At 52.6% G+C, this 12,873-nt stretch overlaps 1 protein-coding gene across 1 annotated transcript; it reads left to right on the forward strand.

The window, feature by feature from the left end:
* Positions 1-1,406: 1,406 nt before the first annotated feature.
* Positions 1,407-11,840, forward strand: FARSA (phenylalanyl-tRNA synthetase subunit alpha). Its single transcript, XM_060007891.1, has 13 exons — positions 1,407-1,595; positions 3,428-3,565; positions 3,652-3,750; positions 3,839-3,957; positions 5,015-5,107; positions 5,193-5,321; positions 5,398-5,513; positions 8,185-8,269; positions 8,381-8,480; positions 8,586-8,754; positions 8,885-8,962; positions 9,125-9,239; positions 9,912-11,840. The coding sequence occupies exons 1-13, from the start codon at positions 1,449-1,451 to the stop codon at positions 10,048-10,050; spliced, it is 1,527 nt and encodes a 508-aa protein (XP_059863874.1). The 5' UTR covers positions 1,407-1,448; the 3' UTR covers positions 10,051-11,840.
* Positions 11,841-12,873: the final 1,033 nt, after the last annotated feature.

The following is a 12,873-nucleotide window of genomic DNA, read 5'->3' on the forward strand; positions in this document are numbered from 1 at the left end:
GTCTAATGTAGTCTCCACTGGCCACATGTGATTATTGCCTTTTGAAATGCAGCGGCTGTGAAGTAAGCTGTAAGTGGAAAATATACATCAGAATTTGAAGACTTAGTGTGAATAAATAAGGTAAAATATTTCACTAGTAGTTTTATATTAAGTGTTGAAATGATAATGTGGACATTTTAGGTTCTATAAATTCTTCAAATTAATTTCACCCCTTTTGTTTTTAACGTTGCTACTAAAATGTGTAAAATTACATTTCTATCTCGAAATATATTTCTTGTTTTGTCTTGGCCAAGCTGCGGCATGCTGACCAGGGATCAAACCCGTGTCCCCTGCAGTGGAATAGTGGAGTCCTAACCACTGGACCACCAGGGAATTCCCAGTATCTTGAATTATATTTCTATAGGACAGCACTGATCTATACTACAAATTATTTTCCTGACATTGGTCTTCTCAGAGCAGGGGTATGGGGAGGAGGGGGCAGGTTCTGGAGTGTTTATAATTTCTGACACTGTCCACCAGCTCCTTGCAGAACCTTGGGCAAGGCATACCACCCTCCAAGCCTCAGTTTTCGCATCTGTGAAATGTATATTATATCAGTATCTACATCATACAGTTTTGGGGAAAATGAAGTAAGACACCTGAAGCACTTAGCACTGGGCTGGGCACAGGGGAGAACGTCCATACAGGTTAGCTGCAACCTTGAATATATTATTCAATAATATACTATTATTGAGTCCTTCTCCCCTCTATAAATAGGGTTGGTCCCTACCCAGACTCCCTTTTAAAATTTAAAAGTAGTTGACATCAGGGACTTCCCTGGTGGTGCAATGGTTAGGACTCCGTGCTCCCAATGCAGGGGGCCTGGGTTCGATCCCTGGCCAGGGAACTAGATCCCACATGCATGCCGCAACTAAGGAGCCCTGGAGCCACAACTAAGGAGCCCATGTGCTGCAACCAAGGAGCTGGAGAGCTGCAACTTAAAACCCAGTGCAACCAAATAAATAGATTTTTAAAATAATAATAGAAAAAATAAAAGTAGTTGACATCAGCAGGATGACTATATCTGGAGTCCACCACCCACAGCCCTCCTGTGGGGGTAAGAAAGAATCCCCAAGGGAGGACTGGTCTGAGGCCCAGAGAGGGGGAAGTCCAAGGTCACACAGCCCCTGCTGGTGAGGCTGGGTGAAGCTTAAAACAATGCTGTGAGTCTGTCTTTGATGGTATTAATTTGACCTCTCTGGTCAACAAGAAACCACCAGTCCAGCCAGTACTGGGTCCCTAACCCCCTCTTAAGTTCAAGTGACACGCTCAAGATGGCGGCACCCGAGCCCTGCAGGATAGTCTGCCACACTCAAGATGACGGTGTACGCCCCCCGGCGCCGGTTCCGGTTCCGGTTCCGGTTGTTCTGGCCGCCGGCAAGCGCACGCCGAGCGCCCTGGGAGCAGTCATGGCAGACGGTCCGGTGGCGGAGGTGCTGCTGCAGCGGCTGGAGGCGGCCGATGGCGGCTTGGACAGCGCTGAACTGGCGGCCGAGCTGGGCGTAGAGCATCAGACCGTGGTGGGCGCCGTGAAGAGCCTGCAGGCGCTGGGTGAGGTGAGCTGGGCCGGTGATGCCGGGCCTCCTCGCTTTTGCACCTGCGGTTCCCTTGCCAGGAGGGCTCTGCCTCCAGGCCAGATTATCTCAGGCCTGGTTAGGAGTAATTGTATGTGTCCCGCCCAGGGTGCGCAGGGGGGGAGTCAGGACCGAGTGAGGGCCCCGGGGTACGGATGTTCCTCATGCAGTAAACGTCCATTGAGGCATGATCAGTGTTGAGGGGGTGGAGAGGAGAATGGTGGACCAGAAAGACGCAGTCGCCGCCTTCACGCAGGCTGCGGTATAATGGATATACTCAAGTGACCGGAGTGATGGAGGAAGCACGGGGCACTCAGAGGTGTTAGCAGAACCAGGCTTGAGGATCAGGGAGAGTATCCCAAAGGAGACGACAGCTGAGTCGGCTTTCTGCATTGAGTAGAAAAGCCATGGCACTTTAAGGAACAGTGGGGTAGGGAGGTGGCACAAGTGGTGAGAGAGACCCAGCAGAGCCAGATTTTGCGAGGCCTTGTAGGTCTTTATCTCACAGGGGTACTGGGGGGCCATGGCAGGAGCTAGAGCCAATGAGATGTGTGTACTGCCTACATCACTCTTGGAAAGGATCGGTGCGGGCAGGACTGGAGGCAAGGGGGCAGTGGCAGAGGCTGGCACATCCCCAAACTACAGGGTATGGTCCCTGGCTGTAGGGAGGCAGCTGGAATAGAGAAGGGATTCAGGTGAAAGAATGAAATAAGGTTCATGGAAATGTAGGGGTAGCTCGGATGAAGCCCAGCCTTCTGACTTGGACAAGGGAAGGGTGATGGAGCCAGAGGGGGAGGATGCTGACCAACCCGTGGGTCACCCAGCAGGCTGGATCCATGAGGCTAGGACTCAAAAAACATAGCTGAAAACATCAAACTTACATGATGTGCCCTGCTCTGGCCTCAGATTTATTCCTCATCCAATCTTTGATGTGACCTTCAGTTGATGGCACTGTTATTATCCCCATATTGCAGATGTGACAACTTCTAAGCACTGGTCAGAATCTTGATCAGTGTCACTAGAAGGAACAGGCAAACCTGGATTTGAAGCCTGAGGTCGTCAGTGCAGAAAGGGATTGAAGCTATGGTGTATGGGATGACAGTACCTTGATGGATGTGAAAGTGACATTTGTGTAGGCTACTGAGGGTTAAGTGTTGGCAGTTTAATGGGGTTCATTGTAAGGATGATGACGATGATATTAATGTAGTAGTAGTTATATTTATGCAGCATTTGCTGCATACTAAGCGCTCTGCATCCTTTCTGTGTATTAATTTAGTTACTCAAAACAACTCTCTGAGGTAGAACCCACCACACCCTTCTCTCATGGATAAGAAAATTTGCTCAGGGACGTTAAGCAACTTTCCCAAGGTCACACAGCAAGAGAGGAGCAGAGCTAGGAATTAAAACGAAAGGGGAGCCTAGGGTTCCTGTGTGTAATGTGGGCAGCCTGGGTTCTTCTCTGACGTCTGGCTACACTGAGATGCATGTAAGTGTGGAAATAAATCATTTCACCCAAGACTTTAAAAAAATCTTTCCCAGGTTCAAAAGTGATAGGATTTGTTCTTTGCCAGGCAGGTAATACCCTCAGTACTTTACCTCACCCTGGGAGGTGTGAATCATTTTTGTCATTTTTCCCATGTCACAAAAGATCTACTGAGGCTCAATGAGGCTAGATCACTCCGCTGGGAAGTGGTACAGCTGAGAGGCAAAGCTGGCATCACAGGCTGTTCTTTGACCCGCGTCCCCAGTGCTGCGGCAAGGGGGTGCCTGGACCTGAACCCTGTCCCTGCCCGTGTCCCCCTGTTTTCCTACAGATAATCGAGGCTGAGCTGCGTTCCACCAAGCGCTGGGAGCTTACCGCTGAGGGCGAGGAGATTGCCCGGGAAGGCAGCCATGAGGCCCGGGTGTTTCGCAGCGTCCCCCCAGAGGGCCTGCCCCAGAGCGAGCTCATGGTAGGAGTCTGAGTGGGCAGGGCCTAGGGAGGTGTTGGGATGAGGGCGACCCTTGTGTCCCCCTCACTGCAGCCTTGCTCCCACAGCGACTGCCCAGTGGCAAGGTGGGCTTCAGCAAGGCCATGTCCAACAAGTGGATCCGAGTGGACAAGAGTGCTGCCGACGGGCCCCGGGTGTTCAGAGTGGTGAGTCCCTGCCGGGCGGTAGTTGGACAGGTAGTCGGACAGTTGGGCCCCCTGCCCTCACGGCCCCTCACGCCCATCACTGTGGCAGGTGGATAGCGTGGAGGATGAGGTGCAGCGGCGGCTCCAGCTGGTCCAGGGTGGACAGGCCGAGAAGCTGGGAGAGAAGGAGAGGAGCGAGCTCAGGAAGAGGAAGCTGCTGACTGAAGTGTGAGTGGGTGCCGCCCCCCCGGCTCACACCTGTGTCACCTGCATGGCCCTGGAGCAGAAGGGGAGCCGTTCTGCCCACACTGGGCCAGGGTGCTATCAGTCTCCTCCCAGCCTCCCTTCACACTGCGGTTGTCGAGCACGCACGCCAGGCTCATGCCGTGTCAGGGCCTTTGCCTCTGTTGTGCCTTCTGCTGAGAAAGAGCTTCCTGCTCTTCTTCAAAGCAAGTTCTGACATCAAACCTCTGCTCATGTGTCACCTTAGAGAGGCCACCCTGACACCCTTTCCTCCCTTCAAATTCCATAAAAGTTCCTCACTCCTGGCCTCCATCCCTTGTGCCCTGTTGACTTCCTTTACAGTCCTAAGCACCGTCTGAATGTTTATGACTGCTGGGACCTGGACGGGCTGGGGGCTCTGCCCTCACAGAGCTGACGACTCCTTTGAGCAGACGTAGCAGTGGCCTAGCAGTTATAAGAACGCAAACTGGGAATTCCCTGGTGGTCCAGTGGTTAGGACTCTGAGCTTCCACCGCAGGAGGCCTGGGTTCGATCCCTGGTTAGGGAACTAATATCCCATGTGCTGCATGGTGTGGCCAAAAAAAAAAAAAAAAAGACTGGAATGGGGCTGCCTGATTCAAGTCCCAGCTCTGTCATATGCTAGCTGTGTGACCTTGACCAAGTCACCTGATCTGTCCAAGCTTCTGTTTATGCATGTGTAAAATGGCTCCTTTTCACACAGGATTATGGGGTGATTTTATGGAGCAGAGCCTAGTGTGGAGTAAACTCTCTAAACTTGACCTATTATTATCACTCCCAGCTATATGCCTAGTGCCTTGAATAGACCCTGGTACACATTAGGTTCTCAGTAAATGTTTGTTGAATGAGTAACTGCATGAACATAGGGATGTAGGTCGGGGCCAGCTAAGAGGATTCTGGAGATGGTAAGTGTCAGGAAGGAAATACAGCAGAATGACTTGGTGGGTGACTTTGGGGTCAGCATCAGATGGGAGGTCAAGGGAAACCACTTGGAGGAGGTAACAGCGTTGTCCTCTGGCCTCAGGAACCTGAAGACCTACTGGGTGAGCAAAGGCAGTGCCTTTAGCACCAGCATCTCCAAGCAGGAAACAGAGCTGAGCCCAGAGATGATCTCCAGGTAGGGGGTAGCCCCAGAGCTGGGGGCCGATGGGGGTGTGGTAGGCAGCCCCCACCAGACCCATGTACCCTGCATCTCCCCATAGTGGCTCCTGGCGGGATCGGCCCTTCAAGCCCTACAATTTCTCGGCCCATGGCGTCCTCCCTGACAGCGGCCACCTGCACCCCCTGCTCAAGGTCCGCACCCAGTTCCGGCAGATCTTCCTGGAGATGGGGTAAGCATGGGGCCAGGGGTGGGGCTAGCCCACCTGCTTGGCACAGGCAGGGCAGTCAGGCTGTGTCTCCCACCAGGTTCACCGAGATGCCGACCGACAATTACATTGAGAGCTCCTTCTGGAACTTTGACGCACTCTTCCAGCCCCAGCAGCACCCAGCACGGGACCAGCATGACACCTTCTTCCTGCGAGGTGGGTGGGCCCCGCTGCGCCATCAGAGGTGCCAGGACTGGACAGAACCTTTTGGGGTGGCATACCGTTTTACAGGATAAACTCCATCCTCCTCAGTGTGGCCGACAAACCTGTGTGAGCTGCTATCATCAACTTCTGTTATCTTCTTCCACCTCCCCTCCTGCCCACCTCAGGGCCTTTGCCCGTGCTGTGGCTTCTGCCGAGAACTGTCTTCTCCCAGGTCTTCATGGCAGGCTCTGGCATGAAGCTTCTGTTCACATATCACCTCAGAGAGGCCACCCTGACATGCCCTTGTCCCCCCAAGTTCTAAAAGCTCCTCACTGCTAGTCTTCAACATTGCTTCCCAGTTCTTTCTTTCTTCCACAGTCCTTAGTACTCTCTGAAATTGAATGACTTTCCAAAATGGTTGTTGTTTCCCCCACCAGCAGGGCAGATGAGGCTGTTGGGTGCCTGTTACCTGGCCAGGAGCAGCAGCGCCATTGTCATCATTTCAGCATCCAAAACTTGCTGAGCCATGGGACTTCCCTGGTGGCCCAGTGGTTAGGGCTCTCCGCTTCCGCTGCAGGGGGGCGCAGGTTTGATCCCTTGTCAGGGAAGTTCCACATGCCATGTAGTGTGGCCAAAAAAAAGAAAAAAGAAAAAAAATATATATATAAAACTTACTGAGCTGTCACTGTCCTAATCTTTCCACCAACTATAGGAAGTAGACTGTTAGCCCTGTTTTGCAAATGAGGAAATTAGGTCTCAGAGAGGGGACATCACTTGCCCAGGGTCGCAGCTTATAGGCGGTGGGGCTGGGATTTGATGTCAGGCTTTTCAGGTGCACTAAAATTGTGTCTCTGGAAGGGACTCATAAGAACTTGCACATTCGTACAGCATAGAGTCTGCACCTATGACTGAGCTCCTGTGTGCCAAAGTCTCTGTGAAACACCTGGGTCACAGCCAGGAATGAGACAGAAATCCTTGCCCTGATGAGGCCCGCATATCCTGGTTGGGTGAGATATGCATTTAATTCTAAGTAAGCTGTAAACCCGGCAATGAAAGATGGCAGTAAATGTGATGGGGGAATTGACGTTATGTTGGTGGGGGAGCACGCTGTCAATTTAAGTTAAAGGCCGCGGGCTTCCCTGGTGGCGCAGTGGTTAAGAATCCGCCTGCCAATGCAGGGGACACGGGTTCGAGCCCTGGTGCGGGAAGATCCCACATGCCTCGGAGCTACTAAGCCCGTGTGCCACGACTACTAAACCTGTGCTCTAGAGCCCACGAGCCACACCTACTGAAGCCCACGTGCCCAGAGCCCGTGCTCCACAACAAGAGAAGCCCGCACACTACAACGAAGAGTAGCCCCCGCTCGCCGCAACTAGAGAAAGCCTGCGCACAGCAATAAGACCCAATGCAGCCAAAAATAAATAAAATAAATAAATTTATTTTAAATTAATTAAATGAAGGCTGCTTGGGACTTCCCTGGTGGCGCAGTGGTTAAGATTCCGCCTGCCAACGCAGGGGACACAGGTTCAATGCCTGGTCTGGGAAGATCCCACATGCCGCTGAGCAACTAAGCCCGTGCGCCACAACTACTGAGCCTGCACTCTAGAGCTTGCAAGCCACAACTACTGAGCCTGCATGCCACAACTACTGAAGCCCGTGCTCTGCAACAAGAGAAGCCACCGCAATGAGAAGCCCGTGCACCGCAACGAAGAGTAGCCCCCGCTCGCCGCAGCTAGAGAAAGCCCGCCACAGCAATGAAGACGCAACGCAGCCAAAAATAAATTAATTAAAAAAAAAAGTCTCCGTGCTCCCAATGCAGCGGGCCCGGGTTCGGTCCCTGGTGAGGGAACTAGATCCCACGTGCATGCCGCAACTAAGAGTTCGCATGCTGCAACTAAGGAGCTGGTGAGCCACAACTAAGGAGCATGTCTGCTGCAACCAAGACCCGATGCAAAAAAATAAGATAAATAAATTTTTTTTTTTTTTTTTTGCGGTACGCGGGCCTCTCACTGTCGTGGCCTCTCCCGTTGTGGAGCACAGGCTCCGGACGCGCAGGGTCAGCGGCCATGGCTCATGGGCCCAGCCGCTCCGCGGCATGTGGGATCTTCCCAGACCGGGGCACGAACCCATGTCCCCTGCATCGGCAGGCGGACTCTCAACCACTGCGCCACCAGGGAAGCCCCAATAAAATATTTTTAAAAATAAAATGAAGGCTGCTTAAGCAAAGATGGAAGGAGGTCAGGGAGGGAGCTATGCCTGGGGAAGGAAAGTTCTAGGCAAAGGGAATGGCCAGTGCAAAGGCCCTGAGGCTGGCACATGCCTGGTATGCTCACAGATCAGCAGGGAAGCCCTGTGGCTGGAGGAACTGATCAGTTAGGAGTGGGAGGAGAGAATTCCCCAGCAGTCCAGTGGTTAGGACTCTGCGCTTCACTGCCTAGGGCACAGGTTCGATCCCTGGTTGGGGAACTAAGTCCTGTGCAGGATGGCCAAAAAAAAAAGAGGAAATGGGACCACGGAAAGTTCTGGGCAGAGGAGAGTTGTGACTGACTCAGGTGTTCCCAGGTACCCTCTGGCAGCTGTGGAGGGCGGGGGAGGGAGCTGCCTGTGTCACTATCTGTTTTCAGTGCGGTGACTATTTGAGAAATGCTCCTTGACTGACCAGATGTTGCTCTGTCCTGCCCAGATCCAGCCCAGGCCCAGCAGCTCCCAATGGACTACGTCCATCGCGTCAAGCGGACCCACTCTCAAGGCGGCTACGGCTCACAGGGGTAAGGCAGGACCCAGGACTTTGGCTCCTGGGCAGGACACCCAGGGGTGTCGGGGGAAAGAGGTTGGGGGCCGTGAGCTGCATCATGGACTTCCTGTATGTCCCTCTGAAGGTACAAATACAACTGGAAACTGGACGAGGCTCGGAAAAACCTACTGCGCACCCACACCACGTCGGCCAGCGCCCGCGCCCTCTACCGCCTGGCCCAGAAGGTGTGGCAGGGCTTGGGCAGGGCTTGGGCAGCGTTGGGCAGCGGCCAGGGCTGACATGCTGACCTTCTCACCCATGCCCGGGCTTGGCCTGCCTCTCATCTCCAGAAGCCCTTCACAGCGGCCAAATACTTCTCCATTGATCGTGTGTTCCGGAATGAGACCCTAGATGCCACGCACCTGGCCGAGTTCCACCAGATCGAGGGCGTCGTGGCTGACCACGGCCTCACGCTAGGCCACCTCATGGGCGTCCTGCGGGAGTTCTTCACCAAGCTGGGTGAGCAGGCGGGCTGGGGTGGGCAAGCAGGAGGATGCCTTGGTCGTCAGCCTGACCCTCCCCCTTTGCCCCTCTCCTCCCCCTTTGCCCCACCCCCACCCCCACTCTGTTTGGCTGCCTCCCCACCCAGGTATCACCCAGCTGCGTTTCAAGCCGACCTACAACCCTTACACCGAGCCCAGCATGGAAGTGTTCAGCTACCACCAAGGTCAGGTTGGAACCCAGTACTGGGACAGGGAGGGAGGTCTCAGGCTGCCCATGGCTCAGCCCAGGTCCCCGTCACTGCCAAGCCCACACCCCACCTCCCAAGCTAACTGCCAGGCCCAGTATCACCCACACAAGCCGCCCCATCGTTCTCCTGCCTTCACAGGCCTGAAGAAGTGGGTGGAGGTTGGAAACTCTGGGATCTTCCGCCCCGAGATGCTGCTGCCCATGGGGCTCCCTGAGAATGTGTCAGTCATTGCCTGGGGCCTCTCCCTTGAGCGGTGAGTACCCAAACCACTTAGGGTATTGGCTGCCTTACTCAGGTGGCTTGCCAGGCGTGGGGGCCTGCAGACTTTCAGCCCCATTCATTCGTTCATTCATTTGAGAAACCCTTAGTGAGCACCTGCTGTGTACTGAGTCCTGTGCTGTGATTATGACATACACATCTCTACTTCCATGAAGCCAGGGGTGCTAGTGGAACACAGAGGATGATAATCAGCGAGATAAATAACAAGTAAAGCTTAAAGTATGTCCAAAAGCAGTGTTATAGAGAAAACACAGCAGGGAGGGCTAAGGAGATGTCAGGGAAGGCCTCTCAGAGGAGGAGGCATCTGAGCAAAGACTGAACGTGGGTGAATTGGTAAGCCGTGAGGATATCTGGGGAATGGCGTTCCAGGCAGAGGGAATAGACAGTGCAAAGGCCCTGAGGCTGGAGTGGGCCTGCTGTGTTTGGAGAACACTAAGAAGGCCAGTGTGGTTGGAGGGAATGAGTGAGTGAAGGTGGAGAATGGGAGGAGATGAGGGTGGGGAGGTGACAGGACAGGTTGAGCAGGGCCTTTTGAGCCCCAGGAAGGACTTGGGCTTTTACTCAAGGAAGGTGATAAGAGAGGTTCTGATCAGAAGAGAGCATGACCTGACCTCATGTTAAACCATGTCATGTCCCCCCTCCCAAGCCCGACAATGATCAAATACGGCATCAACAATATCCGGGAGCTGGTGGGCCACAAGGTGAACCTGCAGATGGTGTACGACAGTCCCCTGTGCCGCCTAGATGCCGAACGGGGGCCCCCGTCGACACAGGAGGCCGCATGACACGAACCGCCCTGGATAGGCCGCCTTCCCCAAGACCCTGCTGCCCTTTGCATCCCTGCCAGTGACCCCCTTGTACTTACGAGGCCTCTGTGAGGCCAGTCCCCCTGCCCCTGGTATCTCCTCTTCCCCACTGGCCCCAGGGTCCCAGGGACAGGGGAGCGGGTAGCAGGTTCTTTCTGTTGTCCACCTGTGAGGGTGGGCCTTGGGGAGCCCTGCAGACCAGCTGCTGGCTAATAAAGTGGGCACTTGCCCTCATCTGGTGCCTTTCCTTAGGGGTGGAGGGGTGCTGGAGCCCCGGGTGTGAGGCGTGGTGGGTTGGAGGTCTTGGATCTTCAGGAACCCCTGGCCAGCCTGAGCCAGATCCCTCCAGGGAAGACTAGCTCCATCAGGCATTTACTGATTTACCTCCTGGTGCCAGGTTCTTCTAGGTGAAGGGAACAGAACCCCCTACCCCTGTGGAAGGGGCATTTGGGAAGGGGAGGCCAAGGCGGGCGTCGGGGCCCCTGGAGTCAGCATTCCCACCAACTGGGAGCCAGCATTGGTGGGGTGGGGCGTATAGCAAGCTAAGCCTTTAAAGCTGCCCTTTTTGTTTTTTTAAGAGCAGTTTTAGGTTCATAGCAAAATTGAGTGGAAGGTAAAGGGATTTCCTATAAACCCCCTGCCTTGACACATCATAATGACCCAAAGTCCATAGTGTACATTACAGTTGATTCCCTGTGTTGTATGTAGGTTTGGACAAACGTATGATGACGTGTATTCATTCACTATTATGGTATCATAGAGAGTATTTTCACTGCTCTGAAAGTCCTCTGTGCTCCACACATTCACCCCTTTCTCGTCCCCCTAAAATTACTACTCTTAAAAAAAAAAACTCAAGGATTTCAAATGAGCCCAGAATAGAGATGAATGAGTAGGATAAAGCTCCATGAACCCACCACTCACACTGAACAGTGAGCAGCATCTCACACCTGTTTCTATGGGAATATTTCAAAGCCAATCCAAGTCACCACGTCGCTCAGCCCAGATCTTCAGGGGCAGCACGCTTTTGGAAACAGACAATTTTTTATGTAACCATGAGGCCACTTTTATACCCAGGGCAGTTGGCAGTCAGCTGAGACCATGGGTTTTGCTGGTCCCAGGGCCTGGGGGCACCAATCTTCCAAGGGCTCCTCACTCAAATCTTTTGTTTATTTATAATTAAATAATCCAGGAATACAGAAAAATATTCCTTCATTCAATAAATGTACACCTTTATTTTTTTAGTTTTTTTATTGAGGTATGGTTGATTTGCAATGCTGTGCCAATCTCTGCTGTACAGTGAAGTGACCCAGTTATACACATATAGACATTCTTTTTTAGTATTTTTTTTCTTTCTTTTTTTTTTTTTTTTTTTTTTGCGGTACGTGGGCCTCTCACTGTTGCGGCCCCTCCCGTTGCGGAGCACAGGCTCTGGACGCGCAGGCTCAGTGGCCATGGCTCACGGGCCCAGCCGCTTCGCGGCATGTGGGATCTTCCCGGACCGGGGCACGAACCTGCGTCCCCTGCATCGGCAGGCGGACTCTCAACCACTGCGCCACCAGGGAATCCCTCTTTTTTAATATTCTTTTCCAGTATGGTTTATCATAGGATATTCAATATAGCTTCCTGTGCTATACATTAGGACCTTGTTGTCCATTTGTTCTAAATGTAATAGTTTGAAACGTGCATCTCTTAAGTGCCAGCAGTGTTCATGAGCTGAAGACCCAGCAGTGGGCAAAGCTGGCTCAGGTCCCTGCCTTCAGGAGCTGACGTGGGGTGGGGGTGGGGAGGGACCTGGGGAGGCATGAGAGACAGGATGAACAGATAAAGAAATGGGGGAGGGGTAGAAGCCATGTAAAAAGTAAAGGCTGGTGAGGGTGAAGCATGTATAATATGAAGCATAATACAGTAAACACCCAAGAATCCACCCCTAGTTCATTCGAATCTGAGCATAGATTATATTTGCTTTGGATCTTTCATTTTTTAGATCTGTGCGACTAATGGTTTGAAGACCCTATGAGCTTGTCCTAGTTTCTTTTGCCCCCAGCCCACTAAGGTTGCCGCCTCCTGAATTTGGTATTTATTATTCTCATGTGCTTTTAAACTGTTGCTACTTATATGTGTCACTTTAACAGGACACGGTTTCAATTTGCATGTTTTCAAATGTTACACAGACTGTGCACCATAAAAGTCATCCTGCATCTTCTGTGTTGCCTTTGTTTTGGTTTGGTGCCAGTGTGTTTGTGTATGCATGCTTAAAAGTAAGTCTGAGGGGCTTCCCTGGTGGCTCAGTGGTTGAGAGTCCGCCTGCCGATGCAGGGGACACGGGTTCATGCCCCGGTCCGGGAAGATCCCACATGCTGCGGAGCGGCTGGGCCCGTGAGCCGTGGCCGCTGAGCCTGCGCGTCCGGAGCCTGTGCTCCGCGACGCGAAAGGCCACAGCAGTGAGAGGCCCGCGTACCGCAAAAAAAAAAAAAAAGTGAGATTTTTCCCAGTAGATAATCCTCAACTCTTCAAATCTGATGCTGCAGGAAGATGCATCTCGCATAACTTGTAGCTTTGCCACAAGATACTGTTAGCCACTGTTTATTAAACTCTTAATGTGTTCCAAATGTTTATCCTTGAAACTCTTATAATAGTCTCATGTTTTAGATTTTATCACCTTGCTATTAGACAAAGATGGGTTTTGAGAGTGAGTGGCAGTTTAATGATCACCCCCATTGGGAAGAGCCCAGATTGAAACCCAGTTCTCCAGAACGTAGGTGTTAAGGTGTGTGCTCTAGTGTGTGGCCAGGGACAGAGCCC

This window comes from Delphinus delphis, chromosome 3, assembly GCF_949987515.2.
Source record: "Delphinus delphis chromosome 3, mDelDel1.2, whole genome shotgun sequence".
NCBI lineage: Eukaryota > Metazoa > Chordata > Mammalia > Artiodactyla > Delphinidae > Delphinus > Delphinus delphis.

Coding starts and splice junctions, on each gene's coding strand:
- FARSA (XM_060007891.1), top strand. CDS start 1,449: ATGGCAGACGGTCCGGTGGCGGAGGTGCTGCTGCAGCGGCTGGAGGCG. Junction 3,958..5,014: donor AGGAAGCTGCTGACTGAAGT/GTGAGTGGGTGC, acceptor CTCTGGCCTCAG/GAACCTGAAGACCTACTGGG. Junction 5,108..5,192: donor AGCCCAGAGATGATCTCCAG/GTAGGGGGTAGC, acceptor ATCTCCCCATAG/TGGCTCCTGGCGGGATCGGC.